The 22,901-nt window shown below is 44.5% G+C and overlaps 1 protein-coding gene across 3 annotated transcripts in view; it reads right to left on the bottom strand.

The window, feature by feature from the left end:
• tnr (tenascin R (restrictin, janusin)) overlaps positions 1-22,901 on the bottom strand; it is a 57,841-nt gene that overhangs the window by 10,605 nt on the left and 24,335 nt on the right. For all 3 annotated transcript variants that reach the window (XM_078407490.1, XM_078407491.1, XM_078407489.1), the window contains 11 exons: positions 21,722-21,991; positions 20,874-21,059; positions 17,744-17,833; positions 16,375-16,503; positions 14,638-14,781; positions 13,497-13,616; positions 10,289-10,432; positions 8,684-8,814; positions 7,858-7,990; positions 5,496-5,647; positions 4,078-4,174 (listed from right to left, as the gene is read on the bottom strand). In XM_078407490.1, the coding sequence (XP_078263616.1) occupies positions 4,078-4,174; positions 5,496-5,647; positions 7,858-7,990; positions 8,684-8,814; positions 10,289-10,432; positions 13,497-13,616; positions 14,638-14,781; positions 16,375-16,503; positions 17,744-17,833; positions 20,874-21,059; positions 21,722-21,991 (1,596 nt within the window). The remainder of the gene's footprint in view (positions 1-4,077; positions 4,175-5,495; positions 5,648-7,857; positions 7,991-8,683; positions 8,815-10,288; positions 10,433-13,496; positions 13,617-14,637; positions 14,782-16,374; positions 16,504-17,743; positions 17,834-20,873; positions 21,060-21,721; positions 21,992-22,901) is intronic.

Raw genomic sequence — 22,901 nt, 5'->3', positions numbered from 1 at the left:
ACGACAAGCTACAACAACTTGCCGCCTAGTCGATGTCAAGCTACGGCAAGTTACCGACAATCGGCGACCCAATCGTCGCGACTTAGGACGTCCACCTACGATCGCACCTTTGACAACCTACGACCACACAGGCGGCAACCTACGACAACCGAAGTCAACCTACGTCTATCCGCGACAAGCTAAGACAGGCTACGACCGTGTCGGCGACAACTGAAGACAATTCATGTAATTTTGGCCTCCGGTTTTGACGCCAGTACCTATCACCGGTTGATGTAGGTAGTCGCCAATGGAGTTCAATGAAGTCAGCACTGGCGCCAACCTACGTCACCTTGCGACAACCTGGTGACCACCTACAACGGCACCTATGTCAGGAGACGTCAAGCTACGATCATTGGCGTCAAACCAACAGTCGACAATTTTTTTTTAACATTTCAAAGTCCAGCGGCGACCAGAAAAACGCTACGACTGTTTGGAGACTACTCACGACCATACAGGCGACACCCCGGCAACCGTGTGGCGACAGCCTAGTCGCCTGTAGTCGCCTAAAAAATCGCCTAAGTGGGACAGGGGTTTTGGTTTTAACCAATGACAAATTAAACTACTAGCCCGCATGTCTTTGGGATGTGGGAGGAAGCCGGAGCATCTGGGGGAAATACAGGGAGAACGTGCAAACACCTTGCAGACAGAACCTGCAGTCGGCATCAAACCTGGGTCTCTGAAGCTATCAGGTAGTGGTGCAAACTGTTCCCTTTGTTGGGTTTCACAACTGTAAGAATTATTTAATAATTGACAATAAGAGGCATTTAAAAAATATTAACATATTTTACAAACCAAAAGAGCCAGTAAAACTATTAATAATTGAAAACATTAAACAAAACCAAAATAATTAGAAGACAGATGTCTATTCGTCTGATCTATAAACCATATCCCTCAAGCTCCATTAGACACCAAATGGTCTCTGGTGCAGGATCCAAGATGATTTCTCCAGTGTAAATAATGAAGTATCTCAGCAAGGTGGGCACTGCTTTTGGATTCCATGTGGAGCTGAGTGGTAGTGAGCTTCAGAACCAGCTAATCGTGTCCAAGATTTTCACAGATACACGGCAAATAATCTGGCAGTTTAAATCATTTAACCCAAGCCTTGAACTTTTAGAGTCATAGATTGTACAGCACAGAAACGGACCATTCGGCCCAACTCATCCATGCAGACTGTGATCCTTTCCTACACATCCTCTTTAACCCCATTAAGCCTGTATCTCTCTCTATGCCTTACTAACCCAAGTAACTATCCAAATGTCTCTTAAGCACTGTAAACGTATCTGCCTCCATCACTCCCACTGGCAGTTTAATTACTCATCATCTACAACTACCTGGAACACCCAACTCCCAAGATTTCCAAGCTACTAACGAAATTTCTTCCCCTCCTCGGGTGATGATCCCGAATTCATAAAAGGTGAGCCATGAATAACTCTTAATTTTTATGGCAAGACCAGACTGACAAGCAAGATCATGACTGAGGGCCACTCATGGGAAATATGTTCCAGTTATCCAGGGGCAGCAACTGTTACTTCTAGTCAGATATCTCAGGATGCAAATGCTAATGTCCAGCACTGTCCAACAATTATAATGAAACTTTTCTTTGCAAAGCAATCATCATTCAGTCTGCATCGGAGATAGGATTAGCTTTCTTTCATAGAAATCTACTTCATACATTTGCAATTATAAGCTGGAAAATATGTCTAGGCAATCTTTAAATTTATATCTTTTTTCCCCACTGAACCATTCTACATTTTCCGTGACCAGCGTCCCTTTTGATGTGTGTTTTCACACCTTACACTTCCATATCTCTACATCTCCCTTTCCCCTGACTCTCAGTCTGAAGAAGGGTCTTGACCCGAAATGTTACCCATTCCTTCTCTCCAGAGATGCTGTCTGGCCTGCTGAGTTACTCCAGCATTTTGTGACAGTACGTGTACAACATGAGACCATTGGAACAGATTGTGCACCTCGGGGAACATTATGTATAGAGAGGGTAAGATTGGGGGAATAATGTGTGTAGAGAGTGGGACTAAGAGAACAGTGTGAGCACATAGTTGGTTGTGGTATGGATGAGAGGGAAGATAAGGATTTTGTTTCTCCTCTAGAGGGTGCTGTGGGTTCAGAACTTACAACACTGTGATGTAGAATACCAGCAGGACCGAACATCTTGGGGAAATTGCATCCGGACAAACAATAGAATTTAAGGAGAAGTAATATTGTTCAGAATAAGTAAGGAATGCTTAAATTAGAGGGCAAAGTTGAGAGGGGAAAGATGTAAGGGGGACCTGAGGGGCAGGTTTTCCACACAGAGGGTGGTGGGCATATGGAACGACCTGTGAGAGGAAGTTTCAGAGAATTACAACATTTAAAAGGCATTTGGACTGGTGCATGGATAGGAAAGTTTCAAAGAATGTGGGCTAAATGCAGGCAAAGGGGATTAGTTTAGGAGGCAGCATGGTCAGCTTAGTCGACTTAGCCGCTGTAAAACTATGATTATGACTCTACAGTACTGTTGGTGATGGCTCTGACATTGTACAACAGTGGGGTTTGTACAATACCGGTCGGGACAATTCTGTCAATGTGAGTGAGTGAGAGAGGAAACAGTGTTCCTGTAGAGGATGAGATAGTGAGATGGGTGCTTACAGAGTGTGACAAAGGGGAAGAGCGTGTGTGTGTGTGTGTATGCAGGAAACATGTTCCCAATGTTGGGGGAGTCCAGAACCAGGGGCCACAGTTTAAGAATAAGGCATAGGCCATTTAGAACGGAGATGAGGAAAAACTTTTTCAGTCAGAGAGTTGTAAATGTGGAATTCTCTGCCTCAGAAGGCAGTGGAGGCCAATTCTCTGAATGCATTCAAGAAAGAGCTAGATAGAGCTCTTAAGGATAGCGGAGTCAGGAGGTACGGGGAGAAGGCAGGAACGGGGTACTGATTGAGAATGATCAGCCATGATCACATTGAATGGTGGTGCTGGCTCGAAGGGCCGAATGGCCTACTCCTGCACCTATTGTCTATTATGCATGAATATATGCATGTGTGTGCACACACGTGCATGTATGGTTGGAAAGTAAGACCAGGGGTACAGTAAAGGTGTAGAGAGTGAGGTTGGGAAGTGTGTGTGTATAGACCGTGACACTGGGGAAACAGGAGAGCGAGACTGGGGGAACAGTGCATGGACAGAGTGAGATTGACCACTTAGACAGTGAGACCAGGGGAAGAGTGTGTGTAGAGAGTAAAACTGGGGGAACAGTATGTGTAGTGAGACGGGGGGACAGAGTGTGTAGAGAGTGAGACTGGGGGACAGTGTGTGTAGCGAGTGAGAATGGGGGAACAGTGTGTGTAGAGAGTGAGACTGGGGGACAGAGTATGTAGAGAGTGAGAATGGGGGAACAGTGTGTGTCGAGAGTGAGACTGGGGAACAGTGTGTGTAGAGAGTGAGTCAGTTTGTGTAGATGGCTGGTTGTGGAATGGATGAGAGGGAAGACAAGAATTTTGTTTCTCCTCCAGAGGGTGCTGTAGGTTCAAACATTGCAGCCAAAAAGGACCACAGAGATAACAAATATCCTCACTTTGGAACCCTGCATGGCTGTGGACGTGAGAAGCTGTGACTTGTAGGGTAACCGAGGCAGCCATGGCCGTTTGCCTGAGGGCGGAATTCCTGCTTCCTCTATCCCAGTTCTGATATGCCTGGGGAACCTAGCTGATAGCACGATTGTTATGACCAAATTATCCAGCATGTACAGCAGCAGAAGGGAATTGCATTCACTTGTTCTATATCTCTATATCATCATCAATATCTCTTGTTTCCCTTTCACCTGACTCTCAGTCCGGAGAAAGGCCTTGACCCAAAACGTCACCTATTCTTTTTTTCTGCAGAAATGCTGCCTGGCCCATTGAGTTACTCCAACTTTTTCAGTAGAAGGGGAGATCTTAGGAAATTGCATCTGATCAAACAACAGAATTGACAGTGACGGGGAAACTTGTTCAGAAATGAGTTAAATGGTTGCATCAACTCGGCCATTGCGATTTCTTTATTTACCCAGCCAGAATTCATCTTCAAGGTTTCCGAACCCCATGCGGTAATCTGCCCATGTCCGTGAAAAATCCGTCAGTCCATTCCGTCGTCTCTGAAACACCTATATTGGAGAAAGGGCAGTGCACTGTTCACTCACATTCAGCATGGGATACTCATTCTGTGAAATGATGCTTATAACAGGTGAATCAACATGTTGTCACATGCATCTCCTATCTCCCTAGTAATCTGGGGAGACTAGATTACTCCATGCCCGATATACTCTGCACACATCCTGGAGCAGTGGAGGGGAGAGGCAAATGAATGAGGTACAAATGATCTGGCCCATGCTGAACCAGTGAGGGCAGGTTGGATTTGGTTCCTGCTCTTCCACAGAGGAAATGCAGAGCAAACAATGGACAAGAGCATGGAGAGGGAAAGATGGAAGAGACAGGAGAGGGTGAGTGAAAGAAGGGGGCGAGGGAAGGGGAAGGAGGGAGGACGAGAAAGTAGAAGGTTGGGGAGCAGGAAGAAAGGATGGAGGGAGAGGAGAGAAAGAGGGAGATAGAGAGAGGGAGGGGGGGAATGAGGGGGAGAGAAAGAGAAAGAGTGAGATGGAAGGAGAGAGGGAAAGCGGTGAAGAGTAAGAGGGAGAGGAAGGAAGTGGGAAAGGGGGAGAGGAAAGAAGTGAGATAGAAGCGAGAGGGAGAGAGATGATGATTCATATATCTCAGCCAGGAAGACTGGCTTCATGTGCTTCTCCATGGTAAAAGCAGAGGAGAAATACTCATTGAGGATTTTTCCCACTTCCTGTGGCTCCACACAGAGATGACTGTTTGGTTTCTGTGGGGCCCTATACTTTATTTTTCCCTAATGTACTAATAAAACCTCTTTGGATTTTCCTTAATCTTATCTACCATACTATTTCATGCCCCTTTTTGGCCTCCTGATTTCCTTCTTAAGTATGCTACTCAGTTCCCGCATGTGTGGTACAATGCTTCATCTCATGCAGCGGTGGATCTTATAACAGTGAGTAAGCTGTGGACTTTGTTTCTGGCCCCTCGCAACATCACTGCACAAAGTGCAGAGTGGATGTGGAGAGGATGTTTCCACTAGTGGAGGAGTCTCCGACTAGAGGCCATAGCTTCAGAATTAAAGGAAGTTCTTTTAGGAAGAAGATGAGGAGAAATTTCTTTAGTCAGAGGGTGGTGAATCTGTGGAATTCTTTGCCACAGAAGGCTGTGGAGGCCAAGTCGGTGGATATATTTACGGCAGAGATAGATAGATTCTTGATCAGTACGGGTATCAGGGGTTATGGGGAGAAGGCAGGAGAATGGGGTTAGGAGGGAGCGATAGATGAGCTATGATAGATGAGCCAAATAGCCTAGTTCTACTCCTTTCACTTATGATCTTATGAAATAACAGCAGTGTGTGGTGTTACTCACAGTCCATCCCCCATTGTCAGTCACCATGTCACAGAACACCTGCACAGCTAGTTGTGGCCTTCCATTGATGTAGATTGTATAGATGCCACTGATTGTGTCTCCATTAAGTAGGTGTTGAGTGCAGTCCCATGGATATGGATAAAGACGGCTTGCTAAAATACAAAATAAATGGTTCAATAAATGGTCTCCAGGGTTAACCCATACTCACTCAGCTTTTAAACCTCCAGTGATGATTCACATTTTTACTTATTCACCAACCCATGCTGAAATTCAAACTCACATCTGACTCCAAGAAGTAATACATGAACCTGTAAATTTGCATTCATTCTTACAGAATAACCCTGATCTTGAAATTGCTTTCATATTTTCTTCAAATGAGAGATTTCTTTGATTCAGTTATATATTGATTTTTACATTGGGGATTAATAAAACATTGTGTATGAATGGGAAATGATTAGTTTGTTTGATTTATCAAGGTGATACAGGAATGTAATTTTAATTGATTACATTTTACAATGATGATAAGTTGATTCTTGCCACTGTGGTCATGGTGATGTTAGGGTGAATTTTTTATTGGATTAGTTTGGGGTTCAATGAAAGTTGAGAAGCAACGCTTCTGTAAATTATCCTTAGTGTGTAAGATGCAAACTGGGATAACTAATGCACAGCTGATCATTGGTCAGCATGGACTCAGTAGGCTGAAGGGCCTGATTCCTAAAAACTGTAGATAGACACAAAAAGCTGGAATAACTCAGCGGGTCAGACAGCATTTCTGGAGAAAAGAAATAGGTGACTTTTTGGGTCGAGACCCTTCTTCAGACTCTCCAACTCCTAAAAACTGTATCTCTGTACTAAATTCAACCAAATAGAGACAGGGGACACAGGGACCAGGTGAGTGAACAGGGACATCAGTGAGTGGACCAGCGATACAGGGATTTAGTCCTAGTTAGTGGATGGAGAGCACATGAACTGGGGACCCTGGGAGAGGAATAGGGACCTAGCCGCAGTGCGTGGGACAGGGAGAACAGGGCCCTGACCACAGTGTGTGCAACAGGGATCTAGCCCCAGCCAGTGGAAAAGGGAAAACAGAGACTGGGATCCCTGTACGTTGATAGGGAGTACTTCAAAATTCTTTCAGTGGTAGTCATTGCTCATTTACTACTACACTGAGTAGTTTCCCAATCTACCAAAGCTAACCTGCTCCTCATGCCTTCATATTTCATCATATTCAGAAGTAAGACGCTGGTTTCAGCTTAAACTATAACTCTCAACTCTTTATATAAAACTATAGTGCCATGATTACTATCGCCTAAAAAAAACCTTAACCGACGTGTCATGAATTACTTATTACGTAGCGTAGGAAAATAACTGCAGATGCTGGTTGACTTATTATGTAGCACTCAATATGAAATGAAAAAAATATATATAAGAGATTCTGGGAAATCTGAAATAAAAACAGAGACTGCTGGAAACACTCTTCAGGTCGAGCAGCATCTGTGGAGAGAGAAACCAAGTTGATCTTTCTGGGCAAAGACTCTATGTCACATCTACATCTAAACTAGCCTGTTAAATCTTGTTCTTCCACACTCTGATTTATAAAACCACCCCTAAATGTCCTGTAAATTTGTACCCCGAGCATTACTGTTCACCTGTTTTGCCAGACCATGGGGATTACAGTTTGCCATGGTTACTACATTGTCAATGTTATATCTGCCATTAATTTCCTGATTCCCATGTTTAACATGCCCCATGTTACCCACGGCTGTGTGCAGCCAGGACAACTCCCACCAATGACTTTTGCCCCTCGCTTTTTTCAGCTCCACCCAAACAGATTCCATTTCTTGATTTTCAAAGCTAAGGCCCTCCCCTCCAACCCATTCTTGTTATCAGGAATCCATTACGTTTCTGCTTTTGCCCATCTATTCTAAAAATTAAATATACAACCATCCCTGACTAACAAATGGTTTCTGTTTTCACTGGCGCCCATGAGGTGATTTTGCCCATAAGTTGGAAAATACACAAGTCATTCGACATTGATTATTGTAATGAATGGCATCTAAAGCATATTACGATGATATGATCAATTACTAAAAGTGGAGCGAGAGTGGAAACCAGTTCTGCCATTTTTAGGAATGATTAGGAATATGGCAGATTTTTGATTTTAATAATATTGTGGGAGCTCGTTCATACAGAGAGGTTCATGGCCCTGGGGTGGTCTGTAACCTGAAATATTTATTTATCCAACCTTGGTCACTTACTACATCTCTGACATAGTAGCTGATGTAGTTTTAGATTTCCCGGTGGTCGGAACATTTGTTGCCTCATTGTTGGGTGGAAACCAGAGCTGCAAGATTGTTCATACCTGTAGTGAACACAATCTCCACTGGTGAACTCTTTACAGTGTCATGTGCAGACTGCAGCCTCAGTGTGTACTCAGTTGCTTCTGACAAGCTCTCCAGTTGTATCCAAGTATCCTCTGCTTCCAGGATCAGCTCCTACAAGAGTGAGTTTAGAAAGTTGCAATGAATCATCAGTTGTCATTCCTATCCCCAACTTTATTCGGTCCCACTGCACATGTGGTTCAACATCGGTATTAGACATTTGCAGAAAGCAGCATTATCGAGGCCAAGGTATTCAGGAATGGCAAAAGGAAATGCTTCTTCCCAAAGGTGATGGAAGTGGATGCACAGCACAAGCATTCACCCAATACATGAAATCGACAGTATTACACATCCCAATTATTTGAGCCTTCCGTCATACGTAACTCATACGTATCAAGAGTTGAGTGTTTTATTGTCATATGTCCTGAAATGGAACAACAAAATTCTTACTTGCAGCAACACAACAGAAAGGCAAACACAGTACTCTGTACCACAAAACCTCGATGAGTTTCCCACCAAATGACTGGGAATGTTTGGAAGGTTGTTGCGCCTCCTGCCACAGCACAAAGATACAATTGCATTCTCTTCCCTTGCTGCCCTTTCATTCATTCATTGCCATTGGTTTCTTGCCTCAGCAGAGCTGCATGGACTCCTCTTTAAAAACGTGGTTGAGCACTCTCCTGCTGCATGGAGTGCCTTCCAAGTCACCGAACACAGAGTTGCAGAAAAATGGGAAAAATAGCTGTTTGGGGGTGAATATAAAAGTGTTGCCATGTTGATACAGTTGCTTCTGTACAGCACACCTACCTTCTGTTGCCCAATGCTATCCTTGTACACCAGCACATACTTCTCGATCTCAGCCAGAGGAGCCTGCCAGGAAATCCTTGCACTCTTCTGGCTCACGTCACTGGCTGTCAAGTACCTTGGTGAGTCCAGAGCTGCAACAGAAAACATTGCACTCCAACAACTGACTACTCAGACCGCAGAGCAGAAAGCAGAAGCCCAGCAAGCACTTCACCAAACATGGGCTTCACAGACTTCTGCAGTGTTTATCCAACTGCTGTCACCTAGCGCCTCCATCACAGAGGCTCTGTTTTAAGGAGAAAGTGGATAGAAAGTGGGTTTATTCTCACTGGAACTTTGGAGGCTGAGGGGTGACATTATAGATGTTAATAAAATGATGACAGGCCCACATAGAATAGATAGTCAGAATTTATTTCCTAGCTTAGGGGAGTCTAGAACTAGAGGGCAAATGTTTCGGAAGAGTAGGGAGATATTTAAGGAGATCTGAGGAGTGAGTTGCCCAACAGAGGACAGTGGTTATTTAGAAGAAGCTGCCGGAGGAGATCTTGGAGGCAGATAAAATTACAATGTTAAAATGCATTTGGACAGGTACTTCGATAGGAGAGAGTAGGGAAATACAAGCCTAATGCAGGAAAATTGAATTAGTGTAGATCGGCGTCACAATCAGCAGGGACAAGACAGGTTAAAAATGATCATGTACGTGCTGTACAATTCCATCATTCTATGATCATTTTGGGCCCAAATTAGGTTGCACCCCCAGGGCTGAAAACCACACAATAATCCACTTTACCTAAATGTCTGAAGAAGGGTCTCAACCCATTCCTTCTCTCCAGCGCTGTTACTCTAGCATTTTGTGTCTATTTGACCTAATTCCTGTGTTCCTGTCATGAATTGATCTTAATCTCAGCCTTTCACACTGTTACTCAGGAACCCATAATGCACTGTTGACTATTTCTACAGATGTTAATCAACTTGTCGCACACAATCGTTTTGATAGTCACTCTATGCTGCAAAATCAGCTTCCTCACATATTATGGTAACACTTCACTTATACTGACACTGACAGACTAACTGCATCCCTAATGCTAATACTTCACATCTTTTACAATGTCAACAAGCAAATATTACTCCAGATGTCACACATCTTCGCTCAGTAAATATAGGCCAATGTCATTTTCGTCTCACTGAATCTCCCTCTTCCTATTAGTCCAAGCCCCCCCCCCCCCCAACCCCCATCCCCCCCCCCCCCCCCCACCATCCCCATCCCTCCCCCCCCCCCCCCCTCACTGCATTGCTTACCCATTCTCCACAGAATTCTTGGTTACTGATGTGTAGGAAGGAACTGCAAATGCTGGTTTAAACCGAAACTAGACACTAAATGCTGGAGTAACTCAACGGGACAGGCAGCATCTCTGGAAGGAAGGAATGGGTAACATTTTAGGTCGAGACCTGAAGACCTCGAGGTCAGAAGTTACTGCCGCAGAGTTACTCCAGCATTTTGTGTCCATCCTTGGTTACTGATGGCATTAATTGTTGCCCAGATGCTGCAGTCTTAAGTGAATACAGAAAGAGATTAGTTCATGATCAAGTGCCCAAAAAGGTACATACGGGTGAAGAAGCGAAGGAAGACAGAAGAACTGGTCATGGACCCCCTGGTGGCATAGACGGCGACCGAATAATTGGTGAATGGTTGAAGATTGGTCAGTCGATGCTGTGTCATAGACCCATCGACCACAATCTTGTCTGCAACATCTGCAGAAAAACAAGAGAACTGCTGGCATTGAGCAACACATGAATAAGCATGACAGGCAGACTAAACTGGTGGGGGGTAGTGGGTATGGGCGAGATGCGTGGGGGGGTTAGGTGTGGCGACATGAGAACAGGGTGCAGCGGGAGGTCAGCATTGTAAAAAGTAATGTTCCATTCAGAATGTCTGTCTGTCTGTCTGTCTGTCTGTCTGTCTGTCTGTCTGTCTCTCTGTCTCTCTGTCTCTCTGTCTCTCTGTCTCTCTGTCCCTCTGTCCCTCTGTCCCTCTGTCCCTCTGTCTCTCTGTCTCTCTGTCTCTCTGTCTCTCTGTCTCTCTGTCTCTCTGTCTCTCTCTCTCTCTCTCTCTCTCAGATCTTGTGTATATATATTTGTATGTATGTATGTATATCTCTTTGGGAGACATGTGGACCTGCAACCATAGTGTCACAATTCCCACCTCCACTGCCCGACTCGATTAGTCTGGCGCTCCCTCCTCCTCCCTGCACGCTCGGTAAGTAGCTATATATATATATATCTGAGATTTTGAGATCTGGTTGTGGACCTGCAGCCAAAACGGTAAACCATAGCGCCACAATTTTAGTGCCACCTTAATCACCACTCTCCTGGCGACTGTTTATAACAAGTTTTATTTAAATTGGTCCTATATTTGTTAAGTTAGAGACATTTTAAAGTTTAAAACTCTCATTTCTAAATACATTTTTTCAACGTGCTGTATGTATGACGTCACCATAGGGCACGCACGGCCTCTCACTTCACTCACGCAAACAAGATGGACGCCGTTAGCGGAGCTGCCCGCACACAATCAGGGGCTCCCCTCTCTTCTCTCCCCTCTCCTCTCGCTTCTCTCTCCCCTCTCTCCCCCACAACCGCCGTGAGTAATCCCAGCTCGGCTAGGCCACAGCCGCCACCACGTTGCCCGTATCGAGTAGTCCGACGCTCCCTCCTCCTCCCTGCACGCTCGGTAAGTGGCTTTCGCCGCCACCAATGGCTCCACGGAGGGGAGTGGGCATGAGGGGCAAGTGGGTGGAGGGGAGGATGGGGGTAGGAGGGGGGTGAGGGTGGGGGAGATGAGAGTGGGGGAAGCGGTCAGGGGCTCCCCTCTCCTCTCTCCCATCGCTTCTCTCTCCCCTCGCTTCTCTCTCCCCTTGCTTCTCTCTCCCCTCTACACTTGGTCTAGTATTAACTAAAAGAGATAATTCAGACAATCAGCGCCAGCCGGCTCCTGGAATAAAATCTCTCATGTCCTACTTCCTTCCAGCCGTCGCATACAACACATCATCCTCCAACATTTTTGCCACTTCCAATGGGATCCCACCACTAGTCACACCTTCCAATCTCCATCTCTTTCCACCTTTCAGAGAGGCCATTCCCTCCGCAATTCACTGGTTAACTCATCCCTTCCCACCCAAATCACCCCCTCCCCAGGTACCTTCCCCTGCAACTACAGGAGATGCAACACCTGTCTTTATACCTGCTCCCTCGACTCTATCCAGGGACCCCAACAGCCCTTTCAGGTTAGGCAGAGGTTCACTTGCACCTCCTCCAACCTCATGTACAGTATCCGTTGTTCAAGGTGTGGACTCTTATAGATCGGCGGACCAAACGTAGACTTGGCAATCATTTCGCTGAACAACTTCGCTCCATCCACCTGGGCCTACCTGATCTCCCGGTTGCCAAACACCAATTCCCCTTCCCATTCCCACACTGATCTTTCTGTCCTGGGCCTCCTCCTTTGTCAGAGTGAGGCCAAATGCAAATTGGAGGAACAGCACCCCATATTTCACAATCCAGCGGTATGAATATTGATATCCCTAACTTCAACTAACCTTTGCATCCCCTGTCTCTCCATCCCTCTCCCACACAAGTCATCGTACTAGCTTCAATGAGTCTGTTGGGTCTCATTGTCTGTAACTTGTTTTCACCTAGCCCATAGCTAACAATGACTTGTTTCCTTTATCATCGTCACTTTTTTGCATATCTTTAATTCATTTGTTCTATATCTCTCTATATCACCATCTATATCCCTTGTTTCCTTTTCCCCTGATTCTCAGTCTGAAGAATGGTCTCACCCCGAAACATCACCTATTCCTTCTTTCCAGAGATGCTGTCTGACCCATTGAGTTACTCTAGCTTTTTGTGTCTACAGTATCTTCGGTTTAAACTAGCATCTGCAGTTCCTTCCTAGAAATGCACAGAGTTGTGTTTGCAATCTCCAAAATGGTCCCCCACACATTTCCTCCACTGACCAGCTATTTTTCCCTTAGATGAGTTCCAATCATGCCTCTTCACTTTATGGTCTATCTACATACTACAACATCAAGAAGTTCTCCTGAACACACCTCAAAAAATTCTACCCTGCTAAACCTTTTACATTCAGGCAATGCTAATTAATATTCACGTATGTGAAATTTGCAGTACCACAAGCATATTTTAATCACCTCTCTGTTATTTCCCTTTATAGACATTCCTCTATCCACTGCTGGTGTTTAGGCCTGTAGTTAGTTTTCCCTCAATATTTGTCCATGCTCACCCCTACTGTATTCCTTCTCGTGTCCCATTCCGTGTCAAATGAGTTTAAACCCTTCCTGAAAGCTCCAGCAAGACTTCCAGTGGGTATATTAGAAAGCACTTGAGACCAAGGCATTATATGCATTAAAGGGGGAGGTAAATATATTTCTTAATGCCAAGGGGAATTTAGGATAATGAGCAGAAGGTGGGTATCTGGGATCTGAAGAGAATGATCTACTTTGATTGTGTTGAATGGCAAAGCAGGTCTCGAGGGCCTCCTCCTATTCCTATTTTCCATGTTTTCTGAGAGAAAAGGGAGAGAAGAGGGGGGATAGGCTGTAGGAATACATTGACAAAGCAAATAATACATAAGCAGGCCAAATTAGGGGGGGATAGGAAGAGGAGAGAGTGGGAAAAGGGAAATGAATCATGCGCTTTATGGTGCACACTGGGACTGGGGCTGGGAGAAGAAGCAGGGATTTCCTGGGTATTTAATGGAACAGGCAATGCAAGGACAGTTCAAGTTAAAAGAAACACTTACCCTGGCTGTGTGACACAATAACAACATAGTTGTGCACCGTGGCCTGAGGTGCCGCCCACATCAGCTGAACCTCAGTTGGAGTCACATTGGCAACTTGCACATCGAGCGGGCTGTCCATTGCTGTGAAGTTGTGGGGAGGAATAGGCATTATCAACATCATTATATCCCTCATTAATAACAGCGTACAGCTCTGTTCACCCACCAACACTTTTCAGGCAGTGCTGACTTTTGGCATGTTATCTGCACTGGGCACACAACCCGAGCCCTCCACTGACAGAGATGGGTAAATCTCTGCCAGCCTAAGGTTGATGGCAGATGACTGGAAGACAGCAAGGGTGGTACATTTATTCAAGATGGAAAGCAAGAATAAGCCTGTTGGTCTGAAGGTCAGTGGTTGAGAATTTGTTGGAAATGTTCTGAGGGGCAGGATTGATATATGGGTGGATCATATTTGGAAAAGCAGGGACAAATTAGGGATAGTCAGTATGGCACTGTGTGGGAGAGGACTCATCTCAAAACTATGATACATTTATTTGAGGAAGTAACAAAGATGATTGATGCGGGTAAAGCAGTAGATGTTGTCTGTAGGGACTTTAGTAAAACACTCGATAAAGTTCCACATGGTAGGCTGATCCAACAGATTAAGTCACATGAGATCCAAGGAGAGTTGCTAAATTGGATCCAACATGGAAGACAGAGAGTAGGGATGAAGTGGTTGTGAAACATATTAATGATATGGATGAAAATGTAGGTATTCTGATTAGTAAGTTTGCAGATAACATAAAAATTGATGGGAGTTGTGAATGGTGAGGGAGATGTCAAAGGATACAGCAGAATATAGATCGGGTTGAAAATGTGGATAGTGAAAAGACAGCCAAGGTTTAATCTGGAAATGGTGAGGTGAAGTTTTTTTAATAGGTTTATAGTAAATGGCTAGAGTATAGGGATATCAATGTACAGTCAGAACACAAATAGGCAAGGCACAGTAGATATTAATCCTAATCCAGGCAAACTGGATTAGTGTAGATGGGCAAAGCAATTGATTTGAATTTAGCAGGTGGAAAGACCTGTTTCTATGCTGTACCACTCTATGACTATATTCAGTGATTGCAGAATTTGTTCCCTATGTTAAGCTACTGACCTGTCTGCACGGTGGATGATGTGAGCGGACTCTCGGCAAGCCCCTGAACTGTGCTCAGTTTTATTGCGTACTCAGTTGCCGGCTGCAGCTTGTTCAGGGTGTACTCATTCTGGAGTGATGAAATGTTCACGCTTTCCACGTCATCTGAAATGCAGAGTAGAGAGAGGACCAGTCAGCCAGCAGGTGATCAGTGAGAATCGTCGTCATCTACCTAAGAACACTGAAAAAGTCTGGTCTACCCCAACAGCTGCTGACGATCTTCTACCGCTGCACCATAGAGAGCATCCTAACGCATGGCATCCCTGTGTGGTACCTCAGCTGCACGGAGGCAGAAAGGAAAGCTCTTCAGCGAGTAGTCCATAGAGCTCAGAGGACCATCAGAACACAGCTACCAGACTTGGAGGACATCTACAACACACGATGCCTCAGAAAAGCCACCAGCATCCACAAAGACTCTTCACACCCCTGCAACAGTCTGTTCGAACTTCTACCATCGGGCAGACGATACAAGGCCTTCTTTGCCCGCACCTCCAGACTCAGGAACAGCGTCATACCCAGGGCCATAGCTGCCATGAACCGGTCCTGCTGAGCCGGATGGTCACATCGCACAGTGATCCGGCACAGATCCACTTGCACTTTATTCTGTCTTAAAACTGTTACAATTTGTTTCGTTGGGTTGCTGTTGTTTAAACTAACTAAATTATTGCATCGTATGGGAGACGCATTCCCAATCTCGTTGTACCCCTGTACAATGACAATAAAGATATATTGTATTGTATTGTATCTTGTCCCTGTGAGAGAAACACCCCTCCCTGCACACACAACACCCTGTCTCATTGTCATTCCCACCCTGCAGCAACCCAAACACAGCTAGTCTGCTCTGCGTGGTAGTCTCTTAGTTAGTATTCACCGTGGGTGTAGTGGCAGTCCACTGACCTGTGATCCAGAGGTTTGTAGGTTCAAGGTACTGTCCAGACACCAGAGCATAAAGAAAATGAAGCAAACCCAAGCCAAGACAGAGGTTTAGTTTGCTCTCCCGTGGAAATGAAAGATTGCATGGATAGGTATTAAATGAGCAAGGCAAGGCGGGATATGGATTTAATGCAGGCAAGTGGGATTAATATAGATAGGCATAATTGTCAGCATAGACAATAGACAATAGGTGCAGGAGGAGGCCATTCGGCCCTTCCAGCCAGCACCGCCATTCAATGTGATCATGGCTGATCATTCTCAATCAGTACTCCGTTCCTGCCTTCTCCCCATACCCCCTGACTCCGCTATCCTTAAGAGCTCTATCTAGCTCTCTCTTGAATGCATTCAGAGAATTGGCCTCCACTGCCTTCTGAGGCAGAGAATTCCACAGATTCACAACTCTCTGACTGAAAAAGTTTTTCCTCATCTCAGTTCTAAATGGCCTGCCCCTTATTCTTAAACTGTGGCCCCTTGTTCTGGACTCCCCCAACATTGGGAACATGTTTCCTGCCTCTAACGTGTCCAACCCCTTAATAATCTTATACGTTTCGATAAGATCTCCTCTCATCCTTCTAAATTCCAGTGTATACAAGCCTAGTCGCTCCAGTCTTACAACATATGACAGTCCCGCCATTCCGGGAATTAACCTAGTAAACCTACGCTGCACGCCCTCAATAGCAATATAGATATGGAGGGCCAAGGAGTTCATTTCTACATTGCACAATGATTTGATTCTCTAAAAGGAATGTAGAAGCCATTGATTACCCCAGTGGTCTGAGACAGGATGGTAGAACATCTGATAATGATCAAAGGCAGCGCTGGGCTTGTGCCAGGTTATGCTGACAGAATCATGGGAGATGTTGCTGAAGGAGATGTCCTGTGGTGGATCCAAGGCTGCAAAACAAGACAAGGTACAAATGGGGATCAGAAAATCAGACAGGTCGGCAAATCCAACACGTACGAAGGTAGCAGAGAGATCTGAATGAGGAACAACACCTCATTTACCTCAGCCTGCATCCCAACAGTATGAACACTGTATTTTCTGACTTCAGGTAACCCCTTCCATATGTTCCGTTCCCACTTCCAGCAGTCTACCCAGGTCTCTCTCCCTTTGTTCACCTCTCTCCCCTCATTACCTAGACCCATCATCCTTCTCCAGTTTGGCTCCATCTGATCATCGCCCACATAATTATCCAGCTGAGTTTCTTCTCGCTTGGGTCACTTTTCTATTCCTCTCTCCCACCTGCTTCCACATGCCCATCATCCCTTCCTTATCTGGTTCCACCTATCACCTACCAACCTCTGCCTCTATCCCTCTCCTCCCCTCCTCATCCCCTCCTTGGTCCATCTGCCTCATGTATTTTTTCTCCTATTTGTTTCCACCTATCACCCACCGACCACTATCTTGCACTCCCCATTCCCCACCTTGTTCATCTGCCCATCAACCCCACCACATCTGATCCAACCTATCACCTACCAGCCTTAATTTACTTCTGGGCACATCACAACATGTAACACTCGATTATGAATTCTCCGACTTCAATTAACTTGCACTTTCTTTCTGATGCTGCCAGAATTGGCCATTTGTGCTCAACTATTTCTCCAGCTCACTTCCCCCACCTCCTGCCTTTTACTTCTTTCATTTGTATATCCTGACCTGCTCAGCACATCTGTTAGGGCTTCCGTATACTGCATCACCCAAACTTCACAACATTAGCATCTCATTAGAAAATCAAGCTCAATTGTCCATTCAATGGCGACATCATTCTTTCCCACTTTGACCAACTTGCATTCTCTGTCTTAGTTCTGAGGAAAGGTCTTCAACTCAAATCATTAACATTAACTGTCCCTAAAACCCCAATTGCTGAATTGTATAACCAATATTTAATGTGATTGAAAGCTGACATTAAATAGTTCAAAGGGGAAATTTGAAAAAATCGCACATACTGGAAAATCTGATTTAGAAACAGAAAATGCTGAAAACACTCAGCATACCAGGCAGAACTTGCCTCGAAGGCCTCTGAACTGAAACATTAATGGTTTACATGGATGACTTGCTGTGTTTGACTTTCAGAATTTTCTGCCTTTGTGATAGCCTAGAATTGGAACACATGAGGAGGTGTTGGGAATCTACCTGTCCTTGTATTCATGGTGATTGGAATGCTTTGTTTCTTCTCCTTTACAGCTGATATTCCTATACCATACTCAGTACTGGGCAGTAGATCTGCAGACAAAATAGAGAGACAACATAAGGTGACAGCATGAAAATAATTCAACACTGCTAACAATCTCACCAGTATTTTGCATTTGTATTGACCAAGGAGAAGGACATGGTGGATAGTGAGATGGGTGCTGGTATACTGATATTCAAGGGTAGTTTGAGATCAAGGCAAAGGTGGTCTTGGGTTACCTGAAAAACATGAAGGTGGATAAATCCACAGGGCCTGATGGGCTCTACTGCAGGTTATTGAGGAAGGAAGAGAAGAGATTGCAAAGACTTCGACAAAGATCTTTGTATCCTCTACAGCTGCAGGGGAGGTCCTGAACAGGAGCCAATCTTGTCCCTTTGCTTAAGAAGGGATGTCGAGATAATCCAGGAAATTATAAACTTGTGAAGCTCACTTCACTGGTAGGGAAACTACTGGAGTGGATTCATCAGGGTGGGATTTACTCACATTTGGAAGAGAATGGGTTAATTTGGAACAGTCAGCATGGCTTTGCCCGAGGCAGGTCTTCTCTTAACTTGAGTGTGTTTTTTTTGGGGGGGCAACAAAGGTGATTGATAAGGGTAGTGCAGTGGATGCTATCTCTATGGATTTAGTAAGCTATGTGATAAAGTCCCTCATGGAAAGATCATCCAGAAGATTCACATGCAGTGACTTGATAGCTTGGATTCAGAACTGACTTACAATAGAGGATAGTGGTGGAAAGATGGTATTTTACCTAAAAGGTATTTATTCACAAAATGCTGGAGTAACTCAGCAATCTCAGGAGAGAAGGAATGGGTAACATTTCTGGTCGAGACCCTACTTCAGACCAGTTGTGTTCTGCAGGAATCTGTGCTGGGACCACTGTTGTTTGAGATATATATAAACAACTCGGCAATAAATGTGGATAGGTCAGTTCGTAAGTTTGCAGATTACACAAAAATTGGTAGTATTCTGGAAAGTGAGGAAGGCTGTCAAAATATGTAGTGGAAGATAGATCAATTGCAGAAACATGCAGAGAAATGGCAAACAGAGTTTAATCTGAGCAATAATGAGATGTTCCACTTTGAGATGTTCAAATGCAAGGGAAAAGTGTTTGGCTAATAGCTAGACTCTCAACAGCATTAAAGTACAAAGGGATCTTAGGATCTACACCGATAGCTCATGGAAAGTTGCAACACAAGTTGACAGATTGGTAAAGAAAGTGTATGGTATGGTTGCCTTCATCAGTTGAGGCATTGAGATGAATTAGGAAATGTGGCGTAGCTTTATAAAACTTTGGTAAAGCTGCACTGGAGTATTGTGTGAGGCTTTTGCAGGAAGGATCTTGAGGCTTTGGAGAGAGTACAGAAGAGGTTTACAAAACTACCCCCTTTATTGGAGGGGATTAGCTGCAAAGAGTATCGGGAGTTGAGGGACAACCTGACAGAAGTATATAAAATTATGAGAGGCATAGATAGGTTAGTCAGTCAGAACCTTTATCCCAGGATGGAAATGTCAAAGACTACAGGGCATAGCTTTAAGGTGAGAGAGGGGAAGTTTAAAAGAGATGTGCGGGATAATTTTTCTTGCACAAAGAGTGGTGGGTGCTTGGAATGTGCTGCTAGGGGTGGGGATGGAAGCACTGGTTGAATTAAAAAGGCATTTCGATAGGCACATGGATATGCAGGGAATGGGGGGGGGGGGGGGGGGGGGACATGGATCACGTGCAGGCAAAGGAGATCATGTTTGGAACCAATATTATGGGCTGTATTGTTCGACATAAGAATCGATTTAGTATTGCCTGAAAAAATATTCAGATACTTGGACCATCCCTTTCACCTCCCCCTTTTCTGGATGTCTCTGTCTCCATCCCAGGGCCACACACACTACGGACATCTATAAGCCTACCAACTCCCACAGCTATGTCTATTCTTCTCCCAACCTGCGTCCTGTGAGGATGCTCTCTGTTTCAGTTTTTCTGTCTCTGCCATTTTCTCAAGGTGAGCCCTTCTGTTCTGGAGCTTTTAAAATATCCTCCATCTTCATGAATCGTGGCTCTTTCTGCCATGGTTGATGGATTCCAGACACACATTTCCTCCATTTACTGCATTCTGCTCTCACCAATAATAGAACTATAGAGCTCCCCTAGTCCTCACCTTTAGCTCCACCAGTGTCCAACTGAGCATCCTCTATGATCTCCACAGAGCTCCTAAATGGTCCCATCACCGTTTCCATCTTCCCTGCTCAATCCTTTCTGATTTTCACAGGGACCATTTTCACAGTGATTTCCTAGCTTCCTCCTCCCTAGGCACTTTCAGCTGCAACCATAGGAGGTGCAACACCCATCCCTACAACTCTCTCACCTGCATCCAGGGACCTAAACAGCCTTTCCAGGCGAGGTAGAGATTCAATTGCGCTTCTTCCAACCTGTTCACTGTATTCTGTGCTCCTGATGTGGCATCTTCTACATTGTACAAACCAAGTGCAGACCAGGCGATCGTTTTGCTCTGTGCTCTGTCCTCAATGGCCATCTCAAGTTCCTGGTTGCATGTCATCCTCCTCATGCCCACGTTGACCTATCTGTCTTCGGCCTTCTCCGTTGCTACATTCGTTATTACTATTAGTACCAACGTCTTTGTCACATGCACCAATATCTTAATAATTTCATAGCTTAATAAACAGTCATCAGCTTGAATCATGAACTCTGTTTCTCTTGCAACAAAAACTGCTTGACCCAATTCCACATTTCTTGTTTTACTTCATCAGCAACAGTGATAACTGTGCCTATGTCAGAATCTTCCAAACTATTCCATTCATTGGCCACGTATTTCGTACCACCAGCATCATAAGCACCATTAAAACCACCTGAACCATTGCTACCTTGCTCATTGGCAGCTACATTCATTATTAATACCATGAACATGATCCACACATGAAGATGATTATCTGTAGCACTGTCTGTGCCTCTGATTATGGTTCTTTCCTTCTAGCTCTAGACCAGTCATTTTGATCATTAAAACATTAGAGGATAGGAAATCTGATGTCATGGTGCATGTCAGAAGTTGTGCAACTTACCAGTCAGTGTAATCTTGCTTGATGGCCCTGTACTTTTGGGCACACTCATTTCATGGTACTGTCCTCCTGCTAGCGTGCTGTAGACCACTCTGTACTTGTCAATGTCAGCTTGACTGGTGTCCCATTCCAACTCCAGCTTGCTGAATCCTTGAGTCACAACACGCAAGTTTTTGGGAGCATCAATCTCTATGGAATAAAGCACAAAGCATGATTATTTGCACAAAGAACCAAGGCAGACCGTTGACTTTTACCACACTTAGGCCTAATGCAATGGACAATCAACCTCAGCTCTCAGTCCAAGTGTACAACTTTGAGGCATTACCTTGCTTGGTAATGCCTTGACCGATGAAGCCAAGCATATCATATATCTCTTTACCATTCCAGCTACTTGTGTTGCTACCTTCAGGGAACTATGCATTTGGAGCCCAAAATCACTGTACACCAATGCTGCTATTGGGTCCTGCCAATAATTATGTATTTTCCCTTTACATTTGATCTCCCAAAGTGTAACACCTCACACTTGCTTTCTACAGCAGACTGGTGTATATACCTCATCATGCCCTGGGAAATTCAACATTTAAGACATTTCTATCTCCTTTTCATATTTCAATACAAAGCTTTTCATTGTACCTTGGTATATGTGACAATCATAAACCTAACCAAAAGATATGGATATCCATGAAAGGAATAAAGTTTCCTAATTCAGATACTAAGAACTACAGTTACAAAGGTGCCTTATGATTCAGACACCAAATAAGGCATGCTTTCAGTCAGAGATGGGGCTAACAGAAGTGTCCTTCATCCTTTAGATGCACGCATGCACACAGGGGACAAATAATCACCTTTACCTGTGGTAAAGACAGCGGTCGCAGGCTGGCTTTGTCTGTGTTCCTGAACACCTGTGACCGACACCTGGTATTGTGCAGCAGGTCTCAGGTTCTGTAGGGAGTATTGGGTCAGTGTGGGCTGCAGTCTCAGCATCGACATGTTATGTGTTCCACTGGTCAGCCCATATGACAGGAGGATATGGTCGATATAGGCTTTGGGAGGTGTCCATTCCACAAAAACAAAGGTATCAGCTACCTCCCTGATGGTGATGCGAGTTGGACCATCAATTACTGAAAGATAAAATGGGGAGCAGCATTCAACATGATTTAATATGCTGTGGCAACCACAAATATCAAGACCAGGTTCAAGTGGAGACCTCAAGCAACCTTAATCTGTGCTAAAATGTATGAAGGTAGATAAATCTCCTTTACCTGATCAATTACATCAAAGGATATTGTGGAAAACTACAGAAGAAAGTGCAAAAGCTCTGGCTGAGATTAGTGAATCAATATTGGTTATTTTTGTGCCTCTATTTAAGAAGGGGTTCAAAAAAACCTGGGAACAATAATTCAGTAAGCCTAACATCTGTGGTATGAAAGGCACTGGGGAGGATATTGAGGAATAAGATATGCATTCGTTTGGAAAGACGGGGATTGATTAGGGATAGTTACCATGATTGTGTGCTTGGGAGATCGTGTCTCACAAATTTGATTGAGTTTTTTGACAAAGTAACCAAGAAGGCTGATGAGGGCAGGGCCATAGACGTGGTTTATGTAAATATTAGCAAGGCCTTTGATAAGGTTCTGAATGATAGGCTGCTCTGGGAAGTTAGATCACATGGGATCCAGGGAGAGCTAGCTAACTGGAAAGAGAATTAGCTTAATGGTAGAAATCAGAGGATAGTGGTGGAAGGTTGTCATTTAAATTGGAAACCTGTGACGAGTGGTGTATCTTAGAGATTGCTGTTGGGCCCATTGCTGCTTGTCTTCTGTATCAATGGCTTCCATGAAAATGTACATGGCATGTATATTGAGGATGTGGTATCAGGGATCAGGAGCACAAGTACATAGTTCCCCAAAAGTGGTGTCACATGTGGATAGGGTGTTGGAGGTGGCTTTTGGCATGCTGGGCTTCATCAGTCAGGGGTCTTAGTGTAAAAGTTAGGACATTATGTTACAATTATACAAGACATCGATTAAG

This window comes from Rhinoraja longicauda, chromosome 11, assembly GCF_053455715.1.
Source record: "Rhinoraja longicauda isolate Sanriku21f chromosome 11, sRhiLon1.1, whole genome shotgun sequence".
Lineage (NCBI taxonomy): Eukaryota > Metazoa > Chordata > Chondrichthyes > Rajiformes > Arhynchobatidae > Rhinoraja > Rhinoraja longicauda.
This window is presented reverse-complemented; position numbering and strand designations above follow the sequence as displayed.